The 24,358-nt window shown below is 43.0% G+C and overlaps 1 protein-coding gene across 1 annotated transcript in view; it reads left to right on the forward strand.

The window, feature by feature from the left end:
- The first annotated feature begins 1,955 nt into the window (after positions 1–1,955).
- Positions 1,956–24,358, forward strand: part of LOC140730870 (uncharacterized) — a 59,708-nt gene continuing 37,305 nt past the window's right edge. Inside the window, exons 1-2 of the mRNA XM_073051847.1 lie at positions 1,956–1,997; positions 3,559–5,345. Coding sequence (XP_072907948.1) covers positions 4,566–5,345 — 780 coding nt within the window. The 5' untranslated portion in view covers positions 1,956–1,997; positions 3,559–4,565. The remainder of the gene's footprint in view (positions 1,998–3,558; positions 5,346–24,358) is intronic.

Consider the following 24,358-nt stretch of genomic DNA (forward strand, 5'->3'; position numbering starts at 1 on the left):
GTTTGTAGGTATTTAAGATCCATTGGGATGGATTTGGTCCATTGCCAAATTACCACTGATTTAGTGGCGAGAGTTTCTCAGTTGTCAGCATAGACTTGATGGCCTGAACTTCCTGTTATGCTGCTGCATAAACATCTCACTATGAACATACATGTGTAATAAAGGCCAAATAATGAACTATCTCCCCCCAGTAGGGTAGCAAAATACCCCCGCTCCCCCATCATTAAGTGTGTTAAACAAGGTGCATCAACATCACTGTTTATGTGATCTGATTAGGAACCATTATGGATAATAGGAGAGGACTGACAGGTCAATTACAGTTTAAGGTCCCTGTATCCTCTCACAGGACAAATGGTGCACATATCTTTTGTTATTAGCACACAAAGAAATTTAAACTGCACACAAAAGGTTGTCATCCTCTACCTCAGAATCAGAATCAGGTTTATTATCACTGGCATGTGCCGTGAAATCTGTTAACTTAGCAGCAGCAGTTCAATGCAGTACATACTATAGCAGAGAGAGAGAAAAAATAAGTAAAATAAAACATAATAAACAAGTAAATCAATTACGTATATTGAATAAATTATTGAAAAATGTGCAAAAACAGAAATACTATATATTTAAAAAGTGAGGTAGTGTCCAAAGCTTCAGAGTCCATTCAGGAATTGGATGGCAGAGGGGAAGAAGCTGTTCCTGAATTGCTGAGAGTGTGCCTTCAGGCTTCTGTACCTCCTTCCTGATGGTAACAGTGAGAAAAGGGCATTCCCTAGGTGCTGGAGGTCCTTAATAATGGACGCTGCCTTTCTGAGATAACACTCCTTGAAGTTCTCCTTGGTACTTTGTAGGCTAAGATGTTGATTAGATTTACAACCCTCTGCAGCTTCTTTCAGTCCTGTGCAGTAGCCGCCCACCGCCCATCCCCATACCAGACAGTGGTGCAGCCTGTCGGAATGCTCTCCACGGTACATCTGTAGAGGTTTATGAGTGTCACTGTAGTTTTGTCCCAAATATTCCTCATTCCTCAGGATTCTACGCTAAAAAAGAATGGCATGGGTGGTTAAACTCCTTCTTCCTTGCTATTTTCCATTTTGTGGTAATTTTCATTGATTTCAAAGTGTTGTACCTGATACAGCTGGGTGATTCAAATTCACAGCTCTGCTTGATATCTTCTCTGGAGAAGGGTCAAAGGAGAGCCAGCAAGAGCCCAAGCTTTTGGGCTACAGAAAGAGGTGGGGGCTGGAGTTTACAGGTTGTACGAGGAGGGAATCAGACCAAGAGGATATGGCTACAACTGAAAGATCAGCAACATTTGGAAATTGACTAAAAAATAAATGTTGTTTATATGCTGGAATGTCTCAGGAGGTCTGGCAGCATCTATAGAGAAAAATAAACAGTCGATGTTTCCGGCCGGGAACTTTCACCATGCGTAGACAGTTTATTCGCTGTTTGGATGCTGCCTGAATTCTTCCAGTCCTTTGTGTATGTGCGCAATATTTCCAGCATCTGCAGAATCGCTTGTGTTTTATACCTCCTGTTGTCAACTAGGTTGCACCTTGACATTTGACACACGGGATGCCTGTTGATATTGGGTACGTTGTTTATGGGAGGTTGCTGTGTTAAAGTTGCTGCTGAGATTTTTTTTATTAAACAAAATAGACTTTATTCAAAAATAAAATTATATACAATAAACCATTCAATGACTTTCAATTCTTGACAACTGTTTCCATTACTCTTACATTTTCACACTTTTCACCACCCAAGTGGCACTCTGTCATTCCTTTATTGAGGGGGAGAAGAACCCTAGACTGTGGTCCTTCCTCACTGCTGTTTCTGAGGCATGCGGCGTGGAACCAGCCCTTGCAGACACTTAAAACAGCACCTCGCCTACCCAGAAATCTCCGCGATTCGGCATCCACTGCGCAAGCATAAAGGTCGGAGATGGATCCGAAATGTGCGCATGCGCGCAGTGCACAAAGGCGCTGGAGAGTTGGCAGCAGGTAGGAGCGCGAGTCTGGGCGGGGGTTCATCAGTCCCGACGTCCAAATCGCGACTGAGGAATTATCGCTATGAGTTCCGAACACGCGTCGCCCCGCGCCCTGGTGCAGTTCCGGTTCTTTTCCTCTCTTTCAACCCCACGCTCCGCACCCGGGTCCCGGGGAGTGTTCTGCTGATGAGCGAAGGAGCTGACGCCATTTCGGCAGCACCGTGACAGATAGATAGGTCTCTCGATCGTGGAGGTTTCTGGGTATTGAGGCAGCCACTTGCAGCATTTTCCTTACCAGTCTGTAAGGTGTGTTTGAAAACATAGGTAGAGGAAACAGGAGCGGATTGATCTCTTATACACTGCCTGAAATGAGTATCTAAATCCAAGATTAGGAGTTTAGAACAATATAGTTCCGAGTTAATCTCGGATGAACAGTCTACCGTCCAGTAAATTAAAATGTCAGTGATGCTGCGGGAGGGGTGTGTGGGGGAACACAACAAAATCCTTCCATAAGTTTTTATTCGTGAGAAGATAAGTTTTGTTCTAGCTTCCCTTTTTCTGGTCTTTCTATCCATGAGGTCAAAATTTATACCATACTCTCTGGGTACATAATGATATCGAGCACCTTTGTCCCGGTCAACATTGATCTGCAGCTTTCACATCACAAAAGTGGTAGTTTCCAATGAGAAAGACTACTGCCCCTCCCCTTCATATTCATTGCATTGTCATTGATAAGTTCACCACCTCAATCTGTCAATCTGGGGCAGGGCTCAGTCTCCAGGATCAGCTCTGTGTTATTTTGTGTTCTTTGTAGTGCGATGGAACATGACCAGAACTTGAAATAATACTAATGGAGAGAGACAAACTGAGCCAAGTCACAGATTGAGCACAGGCAGAAATGGCCAATACTGATGCAAACAAGCAAACGGTTAGATAATTTGGTGGTCAGCCCTGATGCCTGATGTGTGACCAGTTAGAACATAGAAAATAGAATAGTACAGCACAATACAGGCCCTTTGGCCCGCAATGTTGTGCCGACCCTCAAACCCTGCCTCCCATATAACCCCTCACCTTAAATTCCTCCATATACCTGTCTAGTAGTCTCTTAAACTTCACTAGTGTATCTGCCTCCACCACTGACTCAGATAGTACATTCCACGCACCAGCCACTCTCTGAGTCAAAAACCTTCCTCTAATATCCCCCTTGAACTTCCCTCCCCTTACCTTAAAGCCATGTCCTTTTGTACTGAGCAGTGGTGCCCTGGGGAAGAGGTACTGGCTGTCCACTCTGTCTATTCCTCTTAATATCTTGTACACCTCTGTCATGTCTTCTCTCATCCTCCTTCTCCCCAAAGAGTAAAGCCCTAGCTCCCTTAATCTCTGATCATAATCCATACTCTCTAAACCAGGCAGCATCCTGGTAAATCTCTGGTAGAAGATAAGGAGTTGATCCTACAACTTGTACTGAACCTCACTGTAACAGTGTGATGTTAGAGCTCAGCATAGAGACTAAAATTATCTCATCTGAAATGTTGTCCTTCACCCATTTGTGCCTTTTGTAAATCTTTCTACAGGTTAGAAATGGCAAAGAATTTCTGTGTGGTAATCTCAAACACAACAACACGTCAGTTTCCTGTCTCTATCCAGATACTTAAAGAGTGACCAGATATTTCCTTTGTAACACCAGTATATCCGTTGTTGATCCTTGGAGATGAAGAAGTATCTCATCCCAGCTGGAAATGTACTTTGTGTCTGAAATGAAGTTTTCTGTTGGAAACAATGAAATCCCCAGGAACTGGGTGCTGAGAACACACCAGCATTTGTTCACTAGAGATCAATTCTTTAACTGCATCGATTTTGCAAGGGACTCACTACATTTGACACCTGACTTGATGAATTACCAGAGAATTGATAACAGGGAGATATCATTCTGCTGCTCTCAGTGTGGGAAGACATTCGCTCACTCAGTCTACCTGCAGTCACACCTATGAATTCACACTGAGGTGAGGCCATTCACCTGATCTGTGTGTGGGAAGAGATCTACTTGGTCATCCCGCCTGAAGATACAGGAGCAAGTTCACTCCATACTGAGATGGTTCACTTCTGCTGACTGCAGGAAGTGATTCATTCTATCATCCACGTTGACAATACATCAGAAAATCCTCATCAGTGAGAGACCGTTCACTTCCTATATGTCTGGGAAGATATTCACTCACTCAGTGCACCGCAGACACACCAGTGAGTTGACAAGGGAGAGAGACTGCTCAATTGTTCTGTGTCTGGGAAGAGATTCACTTGGTCATCAGATCTGCTCACCCATGAGCAAGTGCACACTCTGGAGAGGCAGTACATCTGCTCTGAATGTGTGGAAGGGATTCACTCACTCATCCCATCTAGAGAGATAGAAACGAGTTCATCTGTTAAGTGTGTGGGAAGGGATTCACTCTGCCATCTCACCTACTGGCCATCCAATTAGTTCATACTGGGGAGAGGACATTCACCTGCTCAGACTGTGGGAAGAGTTTCACTCGCACCTCATCTACTGGCACACCAGTCAGTTCACACTGGGGAGATGCTCTGAATGTGGGAAAGGCTTTACAAGGTTACAGCACCAGTGGATTCACTCAGGAGAGAGGCCATTCACCTGTTCTGTTTGTGGGAAGGAATTCACTCGGTTAGCAGCTTAGGGAGACACGAATCAGTTCACATGGCAGAGAGGCCGATTATTTGCTCAGACAATGGGAAGGGATTCTCTCGGTCATCTGAACTGAAGGTCCATCAGCAAGCTCACACTGAGGAGAGTCCATTCACCTGCTCAGACTGTGGGAAGGGATTCACTCGGTCATCTCACCTGCTGGCGCACCAGTTAGTTCACACTGGGGAGAGGCCATTCACATGCTCAGATTGTGGGAAGGGATTCACTCAGTTAAGCAACCTACGGACACACCAATTGGTTCACACTGGGGAGAAGCCGTTCATCTGCTCAGACTGTGGAAAGGGATTCACTCGGTCCACTGATATGAAGCGACATCAGCGAGTTCACACAGGGCAGAGACCATTTATCTGCTCAGCCTGTGGGAAGGGATTCACTCAGTCATCTCACTTAATGGCACACAAGTTAGTTCACACTGAGGGGAAGCAGTTCACCTGCTCAGACTGTGGGAAGGGATTCACTCAGTCATCCACTCTTCTGGCACATTACCGAATTCACACAGGGGAGAGACCGTTCACCTGCACAGACTGTGGTAAGAGATTCAATCGGTCATATAAGCTGAAGGTCCATAAGCGAGTTCACACTGGGGAGAGACCATTCACCTGCTCAGACTGTGGGAAGGAATTCTCTCGATCAGATCAACTAAAGGTTCATCAACAAGTTCACACTGGGGAGAGACCATTCACCTGTTCAGACTGTGGGAAGGCATTCACTCGATCGTATAAACTGAAGGTCCATCAGCGTGTTCACACTGGGGAGAGGCCATTCACCTGCTCAGACTGTGGGAATGGATTCACTCACTCATCCAGACTTGTGACACACTATCAAGTTCACACAGGGGAAAAGAATTAAAAAAGCTGCACGCTGGATATTTAACCTTCACAGTTACTGAATCCAGAGGCAAGTTCAAAAGTGAGCATTGGTGTTCATCTCTAATGCTGCTGCTCATCACACCCAGTTCTGCACCCTGGTCACTGGACATGGGAGGAATTTTTTCTGCTTATGTTCACCTTTAACGGGACTGTACAGATTTCCTTTTAGTTACCTGCATGACTTTCTGCAGATTGAAGAAGAGGCAAGATAACTGAATTTATGTTTTACATGTTCTGTGTCCTGTAATCTCTAGGCCAAGGAAGAGTGACATTGGTAGTTCACCTCCTTATTCCCAGCTCATTTCAACCCAGCTCATTTCAACTGCTATGTGTCATTTGCACTGCTGAAGAGCTGTATCTCACACAGGTCAGTTGTCTCAGTACACCGCGGTCCTCTAAAGTCTGAAAGTAGAATGGAGAACCATGAGTTGGATGTTCAGTGGAACAGAATCAGAAAGCAGAGACAGGTCGGCTCAGGGGAGAGTTTGGGGCTCTGGACAGAGATACGGTAGGAACAGATGCTGATGAGTGGGATAGCAGATCAGGTGCGTGGCAACAAATGGCAGAATAAAAGCATTTGGGAGCTGATTGATGAAAAAAGTATTAGGTTGACTTTAATGTTTGGCACACAGTGTCTGTTGACTTTGAGTATATTGCCTATGGGAGCTTGCTGTGTTAAATTGCCTACCAAGTTGTCATAAAAACTATTGATGACTGGGTGATAGTATATGGCAGAAGGGAGGTAATGCTTCTAAACCCTTTGAATGGCACTGTTCTTGCTAAGAAATCTGAGCTTTAGAACATACTGTCACTGGGAACCAAGTGCGCAGGTGCCAGAAGTCTGTTGGATCCAACTGTTTAATTTTCATTTTCATTTTCTTTGCAGTTTAACAACTAATTATCTGCTTGTATTTTAAGTAGGTTTTGTGTGCAGAACAGTTTAATATGCCTCCAGCGGCCATACAAACTATCATTCTGGAGCTTCTTTGTTCTTTTATTCAGTGAGTAAGTGTTTCCTCTGGTTAATTTTTACTGCGGTGCAGACTAAGTACTTTTTAACTACCTAGATTATCATTATGTTTAGATTTGGAATTTTTGTTATCTTTGGGTATAAAGTAGCTATTTTATGCTAGGGACCTCTTTAGTTTCTCTCTCTTCTTCAAGTAGTAAACTCCGGTCACTGTTGCTGTCAACCTATAATAAAACAATTATGAAGTGACAAGTTTCATGCCTTGTTCCTGACCTCTGAAGTTGGAGTTAAATACCCACATGAGCCAATTGGCATGGTCAGCAGGATTTGGACCTCTGAATAATCCAAGATAAAGGGAGAAAGCTTGGTGTCTAAAGAAAGGGGATAAGAATTTACTTTCATGTTTCAAATTTGTCAGAGAAGAAAAAACTAGTTTTGGCATCATCAGATGGAAAGCAGGATGGAGTACTGTTGTGTAGATATTTTTAAAAACATCTGTTAAAAAGAAACGTGATCTGGTAGAGCATCAAAAATAAATTTGGAGAAGCATGGCACAGAGATTAAAAAATAATAAATTTGTGCAATCTAGCAGAGCATGGGGAAAATATTAAATTTGAGCTGGACAACCTGTTAAAATTTCAAGATCGTGGTCAAAGTAAAAGTACGTATGTTTTTAAGATTAAATCAGAACAATGGCCAATGTCCTGAAACATTTCATTTTGATAAAATTATTAAAGTATTCCATCAATGTTGAATGTAATGAAAAATGGCCCCTAGCTGATATTGTGAATGTATGCATAAGACATAAAACATAGAATAGTACAGCACATTACAGGCCCTTCAGCCCACAGTGACCCTCAAATCCTGCCTCCCATATAACCCCCATCTTAAATTCCTCCATGTACCTATCTAGTAGTCTCTTAAACTTCACTAGTGTATCTGCCTCCACCACTGACTCAGGCAGTGCATTCCACACACCAACCACTCTCAGAGTGAAAAAGCTTCCTCTAATATCCCCCTTGAACTTCCCTCCCCTTACCTTAAAGCCATGTCCTCTTGTACTGAGCAGTGGTGCCCTGGGGAGGAGGCGCCAGCTGTCCACTCTGTCTAGTCCTCTTAATATCTTGTACACCTCTATCATGTCTCCCCTCATCCTCCTCTCCAAAGAGTAAAGTCCTAGCTCCCTTAATCTCTGATCATAATCCATACACTCTAAACCAGGCAGCATCCTGGTAAATCTCCTCTGTACCCTTTCCAATGCTTCCACATCCTACCTATAGTGAGGCGACCAGAACTGGACACAGTACTCCAAGTGTGGCCTAACTAGAGTTTTATAGAGCTGCATCATTACATTGCGTCTCTTATAAACTCTATCCCTCGACTTATGAAAGCTAACATCCCATAAGCTTTCTTAACTACCCTATCTACCTGTGAGGCAACTTTCAGGGATCTGCGGACATGTACCCCCAGATCCCTCTGCTCCTCTACACTACCAAGTATCCTGCCATGTACTTTGTACTCTGCCTTGGAGTTTGTCCTTCCAAAGTGTACCACCTCACACTTCTCTGGGTTGAACTCCATCTGCCACTTCTCAGCCCACTTCTACATCCTATCAACGTCTCTCTGTAATTTTTGACAATCCTCTACACTATCTACAACACCACTAACCTTTGTGTCGTCTGCAAACTTGCCAACCCACCCTTCTACCCCCACATCCAGGTCGTTAATAAAAATCACAAAAAGTAGAGGTCCCAGAACAGACACCACTAGTCACAACCCTCCAATCTGAATGTACTCCCTCCACCACAACCCTCTGCCTTCTGCAGGCAAGCCAATTCTGAATCCACCTGACCAAGCTTCCCTGGATCCCATGCCTTCTGATTTCCTGAATATGCCTACCGTGTGGAACCTTGTCAAATGCCTTACTAATATCCATGCAGATCACATCCACTGCACTACCCTCATCTATATGCCTGGTCACCTCCTCAAAGAACTCTATCAGGCTTGTTAGGCATGATCTGACCTTCACAAAGTCATGCTGACTGTCCCTGATCAGACCATGATTCTCTAAATGCCCATAGATCCTATCTCTAAAAATCTTTTCCAACAGCTTTCCCACCACAGATGTAAGGCTCACTGGTCTATAATTACCTGGACTATCCCTACTACCTTTTTTGAACAAGTGGACAACATTCGCCTCCCTCCAATCCTCCGGTACCATTCCCGTGGACAACGTGGACATAAAGATCCTAGCCAGAGGTTCAGCAATCTCTTCCCTTGCCTTGTGAAGCAGCCTGGGGAATATTCCATCAGGCCCCGGGGACTTATCCGTCCTAATGTATTTTAACAACTCCCAACACCTCCTCTCCCTTAATATCAACATGCTCCAGAACATCAACCTCACTCATATTGTCCTCACCATCATCAAGTTCCCTCTCAGTGGTGAATACCGAAGAGAAGTATTCATTGAGGACCTCGCTCACTTCCACAGCCTCCAGGCACATCTTCCCACTTTTATCTCTAATCGGTCCTACCTTCACTCCTGTCATCCTTTTGTTCTTCACATAATTGAAGAATGCCTTGGGGTTTTCCTTTACCCTACTCGCCAAGGCCTTCTCATGCCCCCTTCTTGCTCTTCTCAGCCCCTTCTTAAGCTCCTTTCTTGCTACCCTATATTCCTCAATAGACCCATCTGATCCTTGCTTCCTAAACCTCATGTATGCTGCCTTCTTCCACCTGACTAGATTTTCCACTTGTCACCCATGGTTCCTTCACCCTACCATTTTTTACCTTCCTCACTGGGACAAATTTATCTAACATCCTGCAAGAGATCCTTAAAACATCGACCGCATGTCCATAGTACATTTCCCTGCAAAACCATCATCCCAATTCACACCCGCAAGTTCTAGCCTTGTAGCCTCATAATTTGCCCTTCCCCAATTAAAAATGTTCCTGTCCTCTCTGATTCTATCCTTTTCCATGATAATGTTAAAGGCCAGGGGGCAGTGATCACTGTCCCCCAGATGCTCACCCACTGTCAGATCTGTGACCTGACCTGGTCCGTTACCTAATACTAGATCTAGTATGGCATTCCCCCTAGTCGGCCTGAAAAAACATACTGTGACAGGAATCCATCCTGGACACACAGGAATCCATTCCTGCCCTGGTGCCAGCCAAGTCTCTGTAATGGCCACTACATCATAATTCCATGTATGTATCCAAGCTCTTAGTTCATCACCTTTGTTCCTGATGCTTCTTGCATTGAAGTACACACACTTTAGCTCTTCTACCTTACTACCTTTATACCCTTTATTTTGCTGCTCTTTCCTCAAAGCCTCTCTATATGTTAGACACACAAAATGCTGGTGGAACACAGCAGGCCAGGCAGCATCTATAGGGAGAAGCGCTGTTGATGTTTCGGGCCGAGACCCTTCGTCAGGATGAAACGTCGACAGCGCTTCTCCCTATAGATGCTGCCTGGCCTGCTGTGTTCCACCAGCATTTTGTGTGTGGTGTTGTTTGAATTTCCAGCCTCTGTAGATTTCCTCGTGTTTGCTCTATATGTTAGATCTGGCTTTACTCCATGCACTTCTTTCACTGCTCTATTGCTCCGAGTCCCATCCCCCTTGCAAATTAGTTTAAACCATGCTAGCAAACCTACCAGCAAGGATATTGCTCCCCCTCGAGTTCAGGTGCAACCCATCCAATCTGTACAGGTCCCACCTTCCCTAGAAGAGATCCCAATGATCCAAAATTCTAAAACCCTGTCCCCTGCACCAACTCCCCAGCCACGCATTCAACTGCCATCTCCTCCAATTCTTACCATCACTATCACGTAGTACTGGCAGCAATCCTGAGAACGCCACCCTTGAGGTCCTGTTCTTCAGCCATCTGCCTAGTTCCCGTGTTACATACCCGTGACACGTGACAGTGGTATCCTTGTCACGTGACTGGGGTTGAAGCTATACTGGACTTGAGGTAATGGTCTTGTGATGGTGGAGTGATGTCATTTTCCCGCCAGTAGAGATCATGTGACAGGTTTTTTTTTACAGGGTATAAGAGGAGGACCCCTCCCTGTGAGGAGGGGCAGTTCATGGCTGGATTTGCCATGTTGACTTCATGCCACTGCGTGATTTAATGTTATGACGCAGTTTAGTTGAAAGATGAAGATTTATCTAATGCCTAAAGTTTAAAAGGTCATTGCCAGCAGTTTCTTTACAATACTGCTAGTTGAGAATCAGTGGAGAGTGAAGATCGGAGTTCGGGAGTTAAAGATTGAGGAGAATCGATTTCGACGGTGAAACGGGTTCGACCTTGTTTGATCCTTATTCGGAAGGATTTTGTTGACCATTCTCGTGTTAATCCCTGGGAAATACCAGAAAGGATTGAGAATGGTGGTAAAGGAAAGGTCAATGCCTTTAAGCGGTTTCGTTCCGTAAATTCTTCGTGGGAAAAGTTCGACTTTGGGGAACTGAAACAAAACGACGTGAAAGAGAATTTAAATTGTCTTAAAAAGTCTCTCTTAAATGGACGTGAGCATTTTGAACTTTTGGCAATACTACTCTAAAGAACTGATTTTGCAACATCGCTTTAAGGACTGTAAGCTTCATTGCTTTAAGAACTGTTTAAGCTGCCGCACAGCAGCTGATTTCCGGTTACGTTAGTGATTTGTTTACTTTTGGGGGGTTTGTTTTCAGTGTTTAATAAACGTGTTATTTGTTATAAAAACCCTTGCCTAACTCATATATTTATTGTTGCCTGAATCCGTAACACCCGAAACTTACACTTCAGGACCTCATCCCTCTTCCTGCCTATGTCGTTGGTACCAACATGTATCACGACTTCTGGTTGCTTTCCCTCTCATACCAGGATGTCATGCACCCGGTCAGAGACATCCCGGCTGAGACATGCTTCTACTGATTTAGAGATAAGATCCTTTGGTTGGTTTGATCAAATGTGAATGTGATTAAAATAAAGAGTTATTGGGATGAGTAAAGTCTTTTACTAATTGAAAGGAACACATATCTTGTGGTAAATTACAAAAACAGCATGATAGACAGACATACTTTATTGATCCCGAGGGTAATTGGGTTTCGTTACAGCCACACTGACCAAGAATAGTGAAGAAATATAGCAATATAAAACCATTAAAAATTAATTAATTAATTAATTGACTGATTAATTAAATAAGTTAATCATGCCAAGTGGAAATAAGTCCAGGACCAGCCTATTGGCTCAGGGTGTCTGACACTCCGAGGGAGGAGTTGTAAAGTTTGAATGCCACAGGTAGGAATGACTTCCTATGACGCTCAGTGTTACATCTCGGTGGAATGAGTCTCTGGCTGAATGTACTCCTGTGCCTAACCAGTACATTATGGAGTGGATGGGAGTTATTGGCCAAGATGGCATGCAACTTGGACAGCATCCTCCTTTCAGACACCACTATCAGAGAGTCCAGTTCCACCCCCACAACATCACTGGCCTTACGAATGAGTTTGTTGATTCTGTTGGTGTCTGCTACCCTCAGCCTGCTGCCCCAGCACACAACAGCAAATGTGATAGCACTGGCCACCACAGCCTCGTAGAACATCCTCAGCATCATCCGGCAGCTGTTAAAGGACCTCAGTCTCCTCAGGAAATAGAGACGGCTCTGACCCTTCTTATAGATAGCCTCAGTGTTCTTTGACCAGTCCAGTTTATTGTCAATTTGTATCCCCAGGTATTTGTAATCCTCCACCATGTCCACACTGAGCCCTTGGATGGAAACGGGTCACCGGTGCCTTAGCCCTCCTCAGGTCCACCACCTTAGTCTTTTTCACATTAAGCTGCAGATGATTCTGCTCGCACCATGTGATAAAGTTTCCTACCGTAGCCCTTCAGCTTCATCTCCCTTACTGATGCATCCAACTATGGCTGAGTCATCAGAAAACTTCTGAAGATGGCAAGACTCTGTGCAGTAGTTGAAGTCGGAGGTGTAGATGGTGAAGAGAAAGGGAGACAGGACAGTCCCCTGTGGATCCCCAGTGCTGCTGACTACTCTGTCTGACACACAGTGTTGCAAGCGCACATACTGTGGTCTGCCAGTCAGGTAATCAATAATCCATGACACCAGGGAAGCATCCACCTGCATCACTGTCAGCTTCTCACCCAGCAGAGCAGGGCGGATGGTGTTGAAAGCACAGGAGAAGTCAAAAAACATGATCCTCACAGTGCTCGCCGGCTTGCCCAGGTGGGCGTAGACGCGGTTCAGCAGGTAGAGGATGGCATCTTCAACTCCTAGTCGGGGCTGATAGGTGAACTGGAGGGAGTCTAAGTGTGGACTAACCATAGGCCGGAGCTGCTCTAGAACAAGACTCTCCAGGGTCTTCATTATGTGGGAGGTCAATGCCACCGGTCTGTAGTCATTGGAGCCACTGGGGCAGGAACAGGAACAAGGCAGGACGACTTCCACAGCACGGGAACCCTCTGGAGACTCAGGCTCAGGTTGAAGACATGGTGAAGTACTCCACATAGCTGGGGGGGCACCATCCGGGCCTGCAGCCTTGCTTGTGTGGAGACATTTCAGCTGTCTTCTCACCTGTTCAGCTGTGAAGCACACTGTGGTGGTTTCAGGTGTAGGAGGGGTGTAGTCACGAGAGCAGGGTGGGGGTAGTGACAGTAAAATGTGTAAAGAGCAGTTCTTTGCATTAACCGAGTGAGTGGTTAACAGTAATTCAGTTAAAGTCACAAACACAAAATGCTGGTGGAACTTGTGTTTGTGAGTGTTGCTCTGGATTTCCAACATCTGCAGAATTTCTTGTGTTTTTAATTCAATCGATGTGCATTGTTTGGGGCCCAGAAACAAATTTGAACAATATCAGAATGTGCAGGTGCAACTAAAAATGGTCAGACCTACTCGTGACGCTGCCAGAACGCTTCACCCAGGAAAGCACCGGCTTCGCAGCTCTGCTGTAAGAAACATAATGGACTCCCTATGCAGCGCCACCATCTGAATTCCAGATAATTACATCAAACAGTCTCTGAAGACCGACTTTGTGGGTGGCACACACAAAACACTGGAGGAACTCAGCAGGCCAGACAGCAACAATGGAAAAGAGTAAACAGTGTACTTTTCAGGCTGAGACACTTTGTCAGGATCCATTGTTAATAGAAACATAGAAAACCTACAGCAAAGGCAACCCTTTGGCCCACAAGGTTGTACCGAACATGTCCCTACCCTAGAAATTACTAGGCTTACCTATAGTCCTCTATATTTCTAAGCTCCATGTACCTATCCAAAAGTCTCTTAAAAGACCCTTTCGTATCCACCTCCACCGCCTTTGCCAGCAGCCCATTCCACGCACTCACTACTCGCTGAGTAAAAAACCTACCCCGACATCTGCTCTGTACCTACTCCCGAGCACCTTAAACCTGTGTCCTCTTGTGGTAACCATTTCAGCCTTGGGAAAAAGCCTCTGACCATCCTCACGATCAATGCATCTCATCGTCTTATACACCTCTATCAGGTCACCTGTCATCCTCTGTCGCTCCAAGGAGAAAAGGCGAAGTTCACTCAATGTATCCTCATAAGACATGCTCCCCAATCCAGGCAACATCCTTGTAAATCTCCTCTGCACCCTTTCTATGGCTTCCACATCCTTCCTGTAGTGAGGCGACCAAAACTGAGCACAGTACTCCCAAGTAGGGTCTGACCAGGGTCCTATATAGCTGTAACATTACCTCTCGGCTCCTAAATTCAATACCATAATTGAGGAAGGCCGATACACCGTACGCCTTGTTAACCACTGAGTCTTACCATTAATACTATATTCTGCCATCATATTTGACCTACCAAAATGAACCACTTCACACTTATCTGAATTGAACTCCATCTGCCACTTCTCAGCCCAATTTTGCATCCTATCAATGTCCCACTGTAACCTCTGACAGCCCTCCACACTATCCACAACATCTCCAACCTTAGTGTCATCTTAAAACTTACTAACCCGTTCCTCCACTTCCTCATCCAGTTCATTTATAAAAATCACAAAGAATAAGGGTCCCAGAACAGATCCCTGAGGGCACTCCACTGGTGACCAATCTCCATGCAGAATATGACCCGTCGACAACCACTCTTTGCCTACTGTGGGCAAGCCAGTTCTGGATCCAAAAAGCAATGTCCCCTTGGATTCCATGCCTCCTTACTTTCTCAATAAGGCTTGCATGGGGTACCTTATCAAATGCCTTGCTGAAATCCATATACACTACATCTACTGCTCTTCCTTCATCAATAAGTTTAGTCACATCCTCAAAAATTCAATCAGGCTCGTAAGGCACGACCTGCCCTTGACAAAGCCATGCTGACTATTCCTAATCATACTATACATCTACAAATGTTCATAAATCCTGCCTCTCAGGATCTTCTCCATCAACTAACCAACCATTGAGTTACGACTCACTGGTCTATAATTTCCTGGTCTATCTCTCCCTTTCTTGAATAAAGGAACAACATTTGCAACCCAACAATCCTCTGGAACCTCTGCCGTCCCTATTGATGATGCAAAGATCATCGCCAGAGGTTCAGCAATCTCCCTTGCCTCCTACAGTAGCCTGGGGTACATCTCATCCGGGCCCGGTGACTTATCCAACTTGATGCTTTCCAAAAGCTCCAGCACATCCTCTTTATTGATATCCACGTGCTCAAGCTTTTCAATCGGCTGCAAGTCATCACTATTATCACCAAGAGCCTTTTCCATAGTGAATACTGATGTAAAGTATTCATTAAGTACCTCTGCTATTTCCTCCGGTTCTATACACACTTTCCAACTGTCACGTGATAGGTCCTATTCTTTCACGTCTTATTCTCCTCCACGTACTTGTAGAATGCCTTGGGGTTTGCCTCAATCCTGCCCACCAAGGCCTTCTCTTGGCCCTTTCTGGCTCTCCTAATTTCCTTTTTTTTAAAACTTTTTTTATTGTTTTCAAATTGTTACAGAATAAATGTGTATGAAAAAAAAAGTGTTACCCAGCCCCCCCTCCCCTTAACCCCTCCCCCCTAACATCCCTATTAAAAAAATAAGAAAGAAAAAAAAAGGGAATGCCTGGATGTTGGAAGATCCCCACATGCTCCACGGAGTTCTCATTTTTTTAAATATATATTAAAATTCTTTTTCTTTTTACTGGCCCATTAAGCCCATTAACATTAAAACTTTAAAAATTTAGTAGATTAGTCATTATTTTTTTATATTATATTACTCCAATCTATAATAATACCTAATCTTTCCACTTTCGTGGTATCCTGGGAAATCTTTATAAAAATCTCCATGTTGCTATATGTGTCCCCACCAATCATCCAGGCAAAAAGATAGAAAAAAATTAAAATATAAAGAAAAAAAACCAAAATGCCCCCTACAAGTATCTGGGAGTACAGTTGGACGAGAAGCTAGACTGGACTGCCAACACAGATGCCTTGTGCAGGAAGGCACAGAGTCGACTGTACTTCCTTAGAAGGTTGGCGTCATTCAATGTCTGCAGTGAGATGCTGAAGATGTTCTATAGGTCAGTTGTTGAGAGCGCCCTCTTCTTTGTGGTGGCGTGTTGGGGAGGAAGCATTAAGAAGAAGGACGCCTCACGTCTTAATAAGCTGATAAGGAAGGCGGGCTCTGTCGTGGGAAAAGTACTGGAGAGTTTAACATCGGTAGCTGAGCGAAGGGCGCTGAGTAGGCTACGGTCAATTATGGAAAACCCTGAACATCCTCTACATAGCACCATCCAGAGACAGAGAAGCAGTTTCAGCGACAGGTTACTGTCGATGCAATGCTCCTCAGACAGGATGAAGAGGTCAATACTCCCCAATGCCATTAGGCTTTACAATTCAACTGCCAGGACTTAAGAACTTTTTTTTTAAAGCTATTATTAATGCTTTTTGAGTTAGTGATTTAGATGCATATCATTATTACTGAGTTAAGTATTGTATGTAATGAGTTTTTGCTACAACAAGTGTATGGGACATTGGAAAAAATGTTGAATTTCCCCATGGGGATGAATAAAGTATCTATCTATCTATCTATCTATCTATCTACTAATGTTGTGGGAAAAAAAACACAACATTACCCCCCTCTGCTGTACGGGTCATGGCAACCGCCATGATTACACACGTGAATCCCGCAGTAACCGATCCACAGCCTCCCAGCCCCCCCGCAACATAAAAAAGTATATTATAAGAAGAGAAAAAAAAATACTATTCTCATTTAGTATTTCTAAAATTTTGCTTTTCTCTTCTATATTATCCATAAATGTCCATCACTTCTGTTCCTTGGGTCTATCTTCATCTTTAATCCATTACGTTTGGAAGCCTCTATGTGTAATTAGCGAATAGATGGAAGTTCTTGTACAAACTCCTCCGCTTTTCGATAATCGGAAAAAAAAATTTTTCCTCCCTCCAAGAAAATTATCAGTGTTGCTGGATGACGCATTGTAAATTTATAACCCTTTTCCCATAAGGCTTTTTTCGCTGGGTTAAATTCCTTCTTTCTCTTCAAAAGGTTGTAACTTATATCAGGATAAAAAAGAACTGGTTTCCCTGCTATCATCAGTGGCCCGTTTCTATTTTTGGCACTTTGGGCAGCGGCCTTCAGGATCTTTTCTTTGTCTTGGTATCGTAAGCATTTTATCAAAATTGATCGTGGGTTTTGATCAGCTCGAGGTCTTGACCTTAAAGATCTATGCACCCTTTCAATCTCAATTGGAGTTTCTCTTTCCATTTCCAATTTTTCAGGGATCCATTTTTGAAAAAAAATTATTGGATCTTCTCCTTCTATATCTTCTTTAAGTCCAACAATTTTAATATTATTTCGTCTACTGAGATTTTCAAGCTTATCAATTTTTTCCATAAATTGTTTTCTTTCTGATGTCCAAGCAGTATTTTCCTTTTCCATTTTGTCCATTCTTTCAACCATGTCTTCCATTGTAGTTTCCAAGTCCGTAATTCTTTTTTCCATTTTTTCCTGTCTCTTTGTCATTTTATCAAGCATAATCTCCATATTGGTCATTTTTTTTCCGAGTATTTTTTGATTATTTTTAATTACTTTTAATGTGTCTAATTTACGCATTATTTGCCTCAAAGTCTTTTCTATATTTCTAGAAGGACTTTTAACTCTTTCTTCATCTGATCCTTCCGAGAGATTTGACTCTCCCTCTGATTCGCTATCACTTTCAGTTGCAGTAGTAGCTGGGCTTTGTAGTTCTTGTTGCTCCCGTTTGTGCATGCTCCATCCTTCGCGTTTGCGCAGTTCACAATGGTCTTTTCCTTTGGAAGTGGCCAATGTTGCCACAGTCTCCTGTTCCGTATCGCCGGTGATATAATGTACCTGAGCCCGCGGTTCCTCGGTAGACGTGGGCCTTGTTCTTGTTCCAACTTGCGTAGTCTTCCCGGTATTAGTTTTCTTCATCTTCCTTCCTTGAGGCATAGCTTGACACAGTCCGGAGTCGTTTATAAGTAACTTTTAGAAAGTATTGACTAACTTTTCTTCATTTAAACATTAATTTATTAACTTTTTACGGGAGAGCTGGGTCCCTGCGTCTCGATCCTACGTCATCACGTGATGTCCCCCCCCCTAATTTCCTTCTTAAGCTCCTTCCTGTTAGCCATATAATCTTCTAGATCAGTAACATTGCCTAGCTCCCCGAACCTTTTGTAAGCTGTTCTTCTTGACCAGATTTATTACAGCCTTTGTACACCACAGTTCCTGTACCATAACTTCCCTGTCTCATTGGAACGTACCTATGCAGAACTTCACACAAATATTCCCTGAACATTTGCCACATTTCTTCCATACTTTTCTTGAGAGCATCTGTTTCCAATTTAAGCTTCCAGTTTCCTGCCTGATAGCCTCATAATTCCCCTTACTCCAATTAAGCACTTTTCTAGCTTGACTATTTGTGTCTCTCTCCAGTGTTATGGTAAAAGAGATAGAATTATGATCACTATCTCCAAAATGAGAGATCTGACACCAGACCTGCTTCATTTCCCAATACCAAATCAAGTACAGCCTCTCTTCTTGTAGGCTTATCTACATATTGTGTCAAGAAACCTTGCTGAACACACCTAACGAACTCCACCCCATCTAAACCCCTTGCTCTAGGGAGATGCCAATCGATATTTGGGAAATGAATATCTCCCATCACAATAACTCTGTTATTATTACACCTTTCCAGGATCTGTTTCCCTATCTGCTCCTCGATATCCCTGTTACCATTGGGCAGCCTATAAAAAACACCCGGTAAAGATATTGACCCCTTCCTGTTCCTAACCTCCACCCACAGAGTCTCCGTAGACAATCCCTCCATGACGTCCGCCTTTTCTGCAGCTGTGACACCATCTCCGATCAACAGTGCCACACCCCCACCTCTTTTGCCTCCCTCCCTGTCCTTTCTGAAATATCTAAAACCCAGCACTTGAAATAACCATTCCTGTCCCTGAGCCATCCAAGTCTCTGTAATGGCTACCATATCATATCTCCAAGTACTGATCCATGCTCTAAGCTCATCCGCTTTGTTCACAACACTCTTTGCGTTAAAATAGATACATCTCAAACCTTTGGTCTGAGCGCGTTCCTTCATGATCACCTGCCTATCCCCCCTCACGCTGTCTCCTATCTTTCTCTATTTGAAAGCCAGATATCTCTTTCCCGGTCTCTTCAGTTTGGCACCTGAGAATGTTTCTATCACATACAAACCTTTAATTTCTGTCCACACAAGCAGTCCTCACATGACCTTTATCCTCCTCCACTTCACCATCTGCTCCAACACTGTGGTTCCTCTCCTCTTGCAAATCTAGTTTAAACCCCCCGGAGCAGCACTAGCTTACCTACCCGCAAGGCTGTTAGTCCCCTTCCAGTTCAGCTGCAAACCGTCCCATTGGAAGAGGTCCCACCTTCCCTGGAACAAAGCCCAATTGTCCAGAAACATGAAGCCCTCCCTCCTGCACCATCACCTCAGCCACGTATTTAGCTGCAATATCTTTCTATTTCTAGCCTCACTAGCATATGGCACGGGGTGCAATCCTGAGATTGCAACCCTGGAGGTCCTGTCCTTCAACTTTGCACCTAACTCTCTAAACTCTCTTTACAGGACCTCCTCCTTCTTCCTATCCATGTCATTGGTCCCTACATGGACCACGACATCTGGCTGCTCACCCTTCATCTTGAGAATACCGAGAACTCGATCGGAGATATCGCAGACCCTGGCAACAGACCATCTGAGATTCTCAATCTCTCCCACAGAACCTCTTATCTGTCCCCCTAACTATCAAATCCCCTATCCCTACTGCTCTCCTCTTTTTTCTCTTTCCTTTCTGAGCTGAGGGTCCAGTCTCAGTGCCAGAGAATCGACCACTACAACTTGTCCCTGGTAGGTCGTCCCTACCAACAGTATCCAAAATGGTATACTTATTGTTGATGGGAACAGCCACAGGGGTGCTCTGCTCTTCCTGTCTAATCCCCTTCCCTCTCCTGACAGTCACCAGCTACCTGCCTCCTGACTCCTAGGGGTGACTATCTCCCTGAAACTCCTGCCTATTTCTGCCTCTGCCTCATGAATGTATTGTCAGGCTAGTGGCAGACCTATCAACTGTTGCTGAACCACTGAACAATCTTCTGAAGGGCAGCAATTGCTCAGACAACCCTGTGATTCTTTATGAAGGACAACTGAAAGCATTTAAAACTTTGAAGGTAACATTGTGTATTGCACCTGCATTAAAAATCCCTAATACAGATAAATCATTTACCCTGTATGTCACCGATAAACACATGATAACAGATTTAGTTCAAGTACAAGGAGATTGACAGTGTTGGAACTGGTTGTTCTTTGTTTTCATGTAAGATATTAATTGAATTAATGAGTTTTTAGCAAGACTGAATTTCCAGTTTCACTAAGATATAACTTGTATTTTTAACTTACATTTTTCACAATATGTGGTGTTGGACTCCAGCTACTGGTGGCAAATCAGTTATATAATGGTGTAGCTTTCATTTTTTTATTGGCTGAGTGTTAAATAGACTATACCTGTGTGTCTTCCAATAAGCCCTCTCTTATACCTGGAATTTCCCTTATTTCAGTATAAAAGTAAACACGAGGAAATCTGCAGATACTGGAAATTCAAACAACACACACAAAATGCTAGTGGAACACAGCAGGCCAGGCAGCATCTATAAGGAGAAGCACTGTCGATGTTTTGGGCCGAGACCCTTCATCAGGACTAACTGAAAGGAAAGATACTAAGAGATTTGAAAGTGGGGGGAGGGGGAAATGCGAAATGATAGGAGAAGACCGGAGGGGGTGGGATGAAGCTGAGAGCTGGAAAGGTGATTGGCAAAAGTGATACAGAGCTGGAGAAGGGAAAGGATCATGGGACGGGAGGCCTCGGGAGAAAGAAAGGGGGAGTGGGGAGCACCAAAGGGAGATGAAGTACAGGCAGAGTGATGGGCAGAGAGAGAGAGAAAAACAAACAACTAAATATTGTCAGGGATGGGGTAAGAAGGGGAGGAGAGGCATTAATGGAGGTTAGAGAAGTCAATGTTCAGTACAAAAGTGTCTTGATTCTGCAAGATTATTCTTTAGTTCTTCAGTTTCTGCTGATCTGGCATATTGTCATGTGCTCTGTGCCTGTTTCTTTGTTTTAAACTTTCAATAAACTATTGTGAAGCAACAAGTTTTCAGCTCATTTTTGGAGTCCTAATAGAACCAGCAGGTCAGAAATCATCAGATCCAATAGGATGGTGTTGAAAAACGGTTTGAAATTCCACGGGCAAAGAAGGAACTTTTAGTGCACATCTGTGCCTGTTCATTACCTGCTGGTGTCATACGATGTTGACGATCATGGTCTTTCCATGACCATGATGGTTCTTGGCTAATATTTCTACAGAAGTGGTTTGACATTGCCTTCTGGGCAGTGTCTTTACAAGATGGGTGACCCCAGCCATTATTAATACTCTTGAGATTGCCTTCCTAGTGTCAGTGGTCACATACAAGGACTTGTGATAATGCACCAGCTGCTCATATGACTTACAGCCATGGGAGCATGTGACCCTAATTTTTTGGGGGAAGAGGCACTAAGTAGGTGCGTCACCTTGGCTAAGGGTAACCTGCAGGCTAGCAGAGGGAAGGAACACCTTAATCTCTTTGGTAGAGATACTTCTCCACCCCGCCACCAAATGAACCTGAATTTGATCACTACCGGTGGCATAGCGTACAGCATACCTCTTGTATTCAGCAGGCCAGGCAGCATCTATGGAAGGGAATATCTAGCCAACATTTAGGGCTGAGACCCTTCATCAGGGTCTCGGCTGAAACGTAAACTGTACTCTCTTCCATAGATATTGCCTGGCCTTCTGAGTTCCTTCAGCATTTTGTATGTGTTGTTTTGAATTCCCAGCATCTGCAGACTTTCGCATGTTTGTATTTATACCTGTATTGATCATAAATTTACTTTGAACTTTGAGAAACACACATCTCGGATTTCTAGCATCTGCAGGTTTTCTCATTTGTGATTGGACTACCTGTTCTACTGACCACATTGCTGACCATTTATTGCAGAGTTAATATTTTAAATAGAAAATGAATTACTTCTGCACATCTCAGTCCTACTTTTATCCTTTAATCTTGCTTCATGTTTCCCACATTTTGCCTGAACTTCCTGGCTCCTGTAAGAAAATGCACATTTGAAATAGTTACTCAGAATTATCTCCAATTCATACTGAAATGACAGCCAATTAGACAGGAAAGCAGCAGGATATGTATGCACCAAAGACAGCAAGTATTTCTACTTTATGTACATGCATTGTCAAAAGAATGCATTTAATAAGTAAATGCCAACAAAACAAACTATTTTACATGGCAGTGACCAAGAAAAATTACTTTTATTTAATCCTGCTAGGTTAAGGACAAGAAGAAAAAGAATGCATCTGGATATGTGGATGTGATTGAAAATGGGAGACGTATATGAAGCAAGAACAGACACCAAAAGATGATGAGAACACTCAAATAGAAATTACCTTTCTTCACAAAGATTCCAAAACACTGTTTTTATGTTGAGGGCACTGTAGCATACATCAATACCAAAAACATGTACTCACCAAGGACCATAAGATGGTGTTGACCTGCCCGAGGTTGCCAGTTCCTCTTGCAAAATTTAAATCTCAGGTCAGTGATAAACCAGATTCTGAAAACAAAACTGCCATTCAATTCTGTACCATGCTGTACACTTGATCAATACATATTAAAACGCCCCTACTCCCAAACAACAAAGGGGTACTTTCTAGCCAAAATTATTTACTTTTTATCTTTTTTTTGTATTTGTAGTTTGTCTTTTTTTGAAGATCAGTTGTTTGTTTTTGCTTATATTTAGAATCAGGTTCAATATCACTGGCAAATGTCATGAAATTTGTTAACTTTGCAACAGCAATACAATGATAATAGGGAAAAAACAAAATAACAAAAAGTATATATTAAATAGTTAAATTAAATTAGTGTAAAAATAGAAATAAAAAAGTAATGAGAAAGTGTTCACAGGTTCAATGTCCATTCAGAAATTAGATGAAAGGAGGGGAAGCTGTTCCTGAACCACTGAGTGTGTCTCTTCAGTCTCTTGTCCCTCCTGGTAGTAATGAGAAGAGAGCATATCCTAGGTGATGGGGGCCTTTCATGATGGACACCACCTTTATGCCATTTCATTGTTCTATTGTAAATGCCTGCAAGAAAGTACATCTCACATACACTATAAATACTTTAATAAATTTACTTTGGACTTTGAAATGTTCGATGGTACCACTGCAGAGGTCTTAAAAAAACAGAATACTCAATCAAGTACAGTAATTTGTTCAAAGTGAAATAGCTTTGCATGAACAGACGATTGGAAAAGATTATGTAAATAAAAATTTATTTACTTTTAAAACATTTCCAACAACTGACAGAATATCAATTCAGCAGATAACTCAAAAACAATTAATCCGGAATTCTACAGGGAGAATAATCCAGCAAATTGTCCATTTTGTTCCCACAAACTCAAAATTTCAATGATAAATAAGATGGCCACCATTAGAAGGCCAAAGAAAAATTCAGGAGAAGCTTAGTTTTTCAGTAGTTTGCAGCATTGATGCATTTGCAGAGAAATTGTATAGACACACAAGGGGAAGAGTGCATTGCTTAGGTTACAAGAGGAGTCAGGATCTGTGTGGAACATAAATAGCGGCTGACCAATGTGTCATAAGACTAACTGTTGATTTCAAAAGACAACTTGGAGCTAACAAATGTGGATTTAGAAATGCAAGGGGCACTAGCTACAAAATGCTAAACAATGTGCTCATGTACTCATTGATAAATTTTAGTTCTCCCCTTTATTGCTACCCCATTTACACTAGTGGTCATGCTCAGCCTGTAGCTGGAATGGGAAGTACTTCATATGGCCAGTTACATTCCTCACTTTCCTCTTTTATCAGATAATATAATTTCATTTTATTTAAAAAAAAAACTAAAAGAACAAAAAAAGAAAATGGTGTTTGCAACTTTGGGGATCAAGAAAGTGACATGCAGATGACTTTGGAAGTATTCTTCCAGTTCTTAAGTGCAAGTTAAGAATCTATGTGTTACTGAAAATTAAAATTCAGTTGGGCATATGCTTGCACAAAACTTATTTTTAATAGACTTCAGAAATTGGGAAAGATCAGTACAATTGATTTTCACTGTACAAACCATGACTCCAGACAGGATGAAGCAATTGTCATTTGCAAACAATGCAATAATTTCTTACTGGCCTCACTTCCCCAGGTAATCTTTAAAATAAG

The sequence above is a fragment of the Hemitrygon akajei genome, chromosome 7 (genome assembly GCF_048418815.1).
Source record: "Hemitrygon akajei chromosome 7, sHemAka1.3, whole genome shotgun sequence".
NCBI classification, from domain to species: domain Eukaryota; kingdom Metazoa; phylum Chordata; class Chondrichthyes; order Myliobatiformes; family Dasyatidae; genus Hemitrygon; species Hemitrygon akajei.